Source organism: Anarrhichthys ocellatus, unplaced genomic scaffold (genome assembly GCF_004355925.1).
Source record: "Anarrhichthys ocellatus isolate YVR2014 unplaced genomic scaffold, GSC_Weel_1.0 scaffold904, whole genome shotgun sequence".
Lineage (NCBI taxonomy): Eukaryota > Metazoa > Chordata > Actinopteri > Perciformes > Anarhichadidae > Anarrhichthys > Anarrhichthys ocellatus.
This window is the reverse complement of record NW_022280878.1, coordinates 270-5,376: the sequence shown is the minus strand read 5'-3', so window position 1 is coordinate 5,376 and position 5,107 is coordinate 270. Positions and strand designations below refer to the sequence as shown.

Below are 5,107 nucleotides of genomic sequence, written 5' to 3'. Positions count from 1 at the left end.
CTCCCCCCCCCCCCCCCCCCCCGCACCACCACCAGCTGACCTTTTGACCTTTGGCAGTCCCATCGGAGTGAGCAGTGTTTCCCGCGGTGACGCCCGGCGGATTCGTATTTGTGAGACTCGTTTACAACGCTGAGAAGACAAAAACACAGAAAACTAGTTGAGGACTTGAGCTTAGAAAAAAAAGAGTAAAACCATAGAAATAACATAGAACATTCAAAACAACGTAGCAGGATGGTCAGAGCCCCGGATATCTTTTGAATACACGAAACAGACTTAAGCTAGTTAGCTGGCTCGTTAGCTAGCTTGCTAATTCCACCATGCTTTAATGCTACACTGGTTACAGAAATTAAGCCTCACAGTTGGTGGGACCACCTAAACTCTCTGTCACTTTGAAGGTCAAGCTACCTAGCCAACTAGCTAACTAGCCAAAGCTGCATCCGATCTTAGACTGTATACAAGAAGTGGACGTAGTCATAGTGATGTCTCTCATTGTTTTGAAGCCTTAAGTTCTGCGATTTCGCCGTCGCCATCTTGTTTTTTTGTGCAACCAGTGAACAGGAAGTGACCATATCTAGACTGAGGAGGAGTGACGTAAAGACGCCGTCTACGTCTCTGGTAGAGACCTGTCAATCACTGTGTAGCCCCGCCCTAAAGCATCCCCTGCTTTATGGTCTGTGTGACTCTAAATGGACCATAATGTACTAAATGAACATCATGCTGTATTGAAGAAGACTTGAAACTAGAGATTGAGACCATAAACTCATGTTTACAATGTTTACTGAGGTAATAAATCAAGAGAGAAGTAGAGTCATTTTCTCATAGACTTCTATACAACCAGAGGAGTCGCACCCTGGTGGACGCTAGAGAGAATGCAGCTTTAACACATGAAGCTTTGACTTCAGAACCGGAGGTTTTCTCCAGATCTATTTCTTTGGGGAAAACTTTGACATTCAACAGGAAGAGAAAAAAAACTCCACCTCTCCATTTGTGCTGAGAAACTCAGAGCCCGCTTCTGATTGGCTGACAGCAAGCGGAGCAGCAGACAGCCCATTGGCTGAACACAGGGGGAGGGGCAGTGGGCGTCGCCGGGGGAAGTGGAGGCTGCGGGTGCTGTGATTGGCTCGCTGCTTCTGCTGTCGCCGGGCAGAAAAAGTTGGGCTGCAACAGACAAGATTTTTATTAATTTTTACATCCTATTTAAAACACAAACATTCACAAAAACAAATTAAAAAATTAAAACTTTTTTTTTTCATAATTTATCTTTAATGACATACATTAAATTACACAAACTACGATTTTATAAAAAATGGACAAAATTGTCAAGTCAAGTGTTTATTTATTAGAATTACCTTGGTGTAGGCATTCGCACGTAACTGCAAAGACAAAACCAAATGTAAACAGGGTCAATAATTATAAAGATGACACTAAATGAATGAATCTATTATTTTTAAAAAAATGACATGATTGAGATTAATAAAAGTTATATAAATATTTATATATATTGTTAAAATAATTACTAGAAATTACTAAAAGTATTTCACTAATTCATATTCAACAAACGTTACAATGTCCTCGTGAATATTAACGACTATATTAATTATATATGAATATTAATGAGGGGGGATTTAAATATATCAGTCAACCAACCAGTGGTCGCTGCTCAGACTGGGCGGGACCGTGAAGTCCTTCAGAATCCGCAGAGGACTCCTAATAGCTCCGCCCCTCACTGAGTCTGACATCGTCTCCACGGCAACCACTGACAGCCGCAGCATGGGGGTGGAGTTAAAGGAGGAGGAGGAGGAGCATAGGTGCCATATGTGGAAAGCACCGTGATTGGAGGAGAGGGAGAGCGGAGAGGTGAAGTCAGAGAAACGCCATTGGCCTGAAGAGATGTTGAGTGCTTCTGACTGCAGGAGGTGCAATGCATGATGGGAAGAGGAGCTAAGGAGAAAAGGAGGAGTAATTTATACATTTTATGAATATTAAAGTTTTTATTTATATAATATAAATAAATGTTTAATCCAAGTAATTTTCAAAGAAATGAAATGTGTCATATAAATAAATGAAATGAACCTGAGTAGCGGCGCTCTGTATCCATTCTGCCTGACGACACTGACGGCTTTCTCTGATTGGCCGGCTCCTCCCGCTTCTCTTCTTCTGTGCTTCCTGTGGTTGAACCTGTGCAGAGTGAGCGGTGCCTCCTCCTCTGCTCCTTTCCTGAAGGAGACCACCATCCGGCCCACAAACCTCCCGACATCTTCCTCTTCCTCTTCATCTTTTTCTCTGTTTTCTGGAAAAACACTAACATCTCTTCCTCTGTGGTTCTTCCTCCTTTTCCTTAACCTCCCCTCCTCTTCCTCCTCCTCTCTGCTCCTCCTCCTCTGTGCTGACTGGCTCAAACTAGAGGAGAGAGGAGGAGGTGTGGGTGAGTCCTCGCCGTCTGATGAAGAAGATGATGATGAAGGGGAGGCGGTAACAGGTGGGCGGTGGGCGGGGCTACACGAGAGGGCGGGGCTACACGAGGAAGCTCCCAAACCTAAAGAAGAAAAGAGAAAGTTGAGAAATTGGTTAAATTTATTATGATTTCTGTGATTAACATTTGGATCAATTTGTAGAAATGTACATCTATTATGGTTCAAAAGTGTAAAAATGTATTATTATCATCGTCATTTATTCATAAACATCCTGGTAGATCGTCTCTTTGTTGTTGTTGTTGTTGTTGTTGATGCTCCTCTGTGGATCACAATCATCCTCAGACAGTCCTGGAAGAGGAGGAGGAGATAAAGGAGAAAACAGACAGAACTCACCAGGAGAACAGGTGGCTCCTCCCCCTTCTCCTCTCTGCCTGCTCCTCTTCTTGCTCCTCTTCGTCCTGCTGCTCCTCTCCAGAGAGTCCAGGCGACGACCGAGGGAGGACAGAGCTCCTCGCAGGAGGCGCCGCACCTCCCACCGGTGAGCTGAGAGGAGGCGAGGCAGGAGGGAGGAGCAAGGGCAGCAGGGAGGAGGAGCTACAGGAGGAGAAGGAAGAGATGGAGCTACAGAAGGAGGAGGAAGAAAAGAAACTTGAGGAGGAGGAGGAAGAAGAGATTTAGCGACAGGAGGAGAAGAAACTGGAGAAGGAGAAGAAACTGGAGAAGGACGAGGAGAAGAAACTGGAGGAGAAGGAGGAGGAAGACAGGGAAGAAGGGATGGAGGGACAGAAGGAGAGGAAGACAGAGGAGAACAGATAGCAGAAGCATAATAAAAAGGAGTAAAAAGGAGAGGAGGAGGAAAAACATGAGGAGAAGAGTTGTGAAGAGGAACAGAACAACAAGGAGGAGAACGATGGGGACAAGAAGGAGGTGATGGAGAAGAAGAGACAGAAGCTGGTGTGGTACGGACAACATGAGGAGACATCAAAGAAGGAGGTGAAGGATGGAGGAAAGAAGGAAAAGAAGACAAAAGGGAGGAAGGAGGAGAAATAGAAGGAGGAGCAGGAGGAGAGAAAACTTCTGGAGGAGGAGAAACAGCAGTCAGTACTTAATATCGATCGCCCAAAACTTTTAATTTATTTAATAAAATAACAATAAATACATTACAAAAATAAAATATTGATATCATAAATGAATAATGAAAGGAATACTTATGCCAATAAATAAAATAATAAATCAACCCCAACCTGTTTGTGTGTCTTCGTAATCATCAACCAATGGGAGAACAGGAGGCGTGGTCACGGCTGCGAGGCCACGCCCCCTGTCGTCGCTCTCCTTCAGTGTCAGCGGGCGAGTGAGCATGACTGAGAAACACGTGACAAAAAATTAAGAAAATAAAAGAAACTCATGAAAACAGTAAGTAAAAATTAATTAATTCATATTTGACGTATTCACAATACAAATTATATACAATTACATATTAATATTACAAAGTGAATATCAAGGACAAAATAATAATTTAGGCTTCTTCTTGCTTTATTATTAAATATTCTTATTTTAACATCACAGGAAAAGGAGAGCAGGGCCGTCTTTCAATCAGAGGGTCGGCGGTTCGATCTCCGGGTCCGCTAGTCGCATTTCGATGTGTCCTTGAGCAAGACGCTTATCCCCAAAAAATTGCTCCCTGCGGTGTGTTAGAATCTGAATTGTAAGTTGCTTTGGATAAAAGCGTCTGCTAAATGACTGTAATGTAAAAATATATTAAAAATTGTAAGATATGCTTTAGGGAAAAATAAGTATCTTTTAAACGTTTTGCTGCTGCGTGATAAAGGCAAATCTATCATAATATAGTATGTTTTCAGACAAGTCAATTAATGAACATATATATTATATACATACACATATATATATATACAGTATATATGACGCAAAGCTACTCTCGTTCTCTCTCGCGAGATTTCACCTATTTTGTTGGAAAAAAATTCCAGAAATCTTCCTGTAAATCTGAATGTTTTCACTGTTTTCAGATGATTAACGGGTGATTTTCACGGTTTAATTTCGTCATCGCAGAAGTGTGTGTGACGTAACACGAACGGAGGGTTAGAGGAAGTGGGGGTGTTTCGGGTGGAAGTGAGAAGTGAGGGTAAAACGGGGTTTGGGGGCAAATAAAAAGGAAACTGTTGTCGAGCTAGCAGCGGCTAGCTGTCGTTAGCAGGCTTTAGCCGTCAACCGGGACATTTGAACGGTTCATTTTACCTTTTTCACGCCCCGTGGGTCCGTTAGTTTCCGTTAAATCCTATTATGTCTCATTATAGGCGGTTAATGGCTGGAAAATGCCGAATCTGGCCGGTATTTCCAGAGGAATCGGTGCCTCTGTTATCACCGTAGACCGGCATCAAGGTAACGGAACCCACATCTACGGAACTTCCGGTGGGGATGTCAAAATAAACGACCATGAACGATGGGAAAGCGGAAATGACGGCATTATCGTGCAGAGAGAGAGAGAGAGAGAAAAACTTTCAAATTAAGACAAATAATTTGAATTACCTGGATTTAGCTTCCCAAGACAGACAGAGAAATTTGAGGATATCATAAATCTATTGATTATTATTGTAAATTATATATACATACGTGTAAATTAACAAGCCAAAGACCTATTGTTTGTGTTATTTACAAAGAGTTTGAGCTGTAAATAA

At 42.4% G+C, this 5,107-nt stretch overlaps 2 protein-coding genes across 2 annotated transcripts in view; both read right to left on the bottom strand.

Annotated features, from left to right (window-relative positions):
• Positions 1–2,325, bottom strand: part of LOC116377108 (uncharacterized) — a 3,822-nt gene extending 1,497 nt beyond the window's left edge. The window contains exons 1-5 of the mRNA XM_031838660.1: positions 2,074–2,325; positions 1,648–1,941; positions 1,350–1,373; positions 978–1,158; positions 41–129 (exon numbers count right to left, since the gene is read on the bottom strand). Coding sequence (XP_031694520.1) covers positions 41–129; positions 978–1,158; positions 1,350–1,373; positions 1,648–1,941; positions 2,074–2,234 — 749 coding nt within the window. The 5' untranslated portion in view covers positions 2,235–2,325. The remainder of the gene's footprint in view (positions 1–40; positions 130–977; positions 1,159–1,349; positions 1,374–1,647; positions 1,942–2,073) is intronic.
• Positions 2,272–3,934, bottom strand: LOC116377109 (dachshund homolog 1-like). Its single transcript, XM_031838661.1, has 4 exons — positions 3,659–3,934; positions 2,808–3,035; positions 2,392–2,536; positions 2,272–2,290 (listed from the first exon to the last, which is right to left on the bottom strand). The coding sequence occupies exons 1-4, from the start codon at positions 3,771–3,773 to the stop codon at positions 2,272–2,274; spliced, it is 507 nt and encodes a 168-aa protein (XP_031694521.1). The 5' UTR covers positions 3,774–3,934.
• Positions 3,935–5,107: the final 1,173 nt, after the last annotated feature.

Excerpts from the sequence above, each read along its gene's own strand:
- LOC116377109 (XM_031838661.1), bottom strand. The coding sequence starts at position 3,773 with ATGCTCACTCGCCCGCTGACACTGAAGGAGAGCGACGACAGGGGGCGT. Across the intron at positions 3,036-3,658 it reads TTACGAAGACACACAAACAG|CTCCATCTCTTCCTTCTCCT; the intron begins GTTGGGGTTGAT and ends CTCCTTCTGTAG. Across the intron at positions 2,537-2,807 it reads AGGAGCCACCTGTTCTCCTG|GTTTGGGAGCTTCCTCGTGT; the intron begins GTGAGTTCTGTC and ends TTTCTTCTTTAG.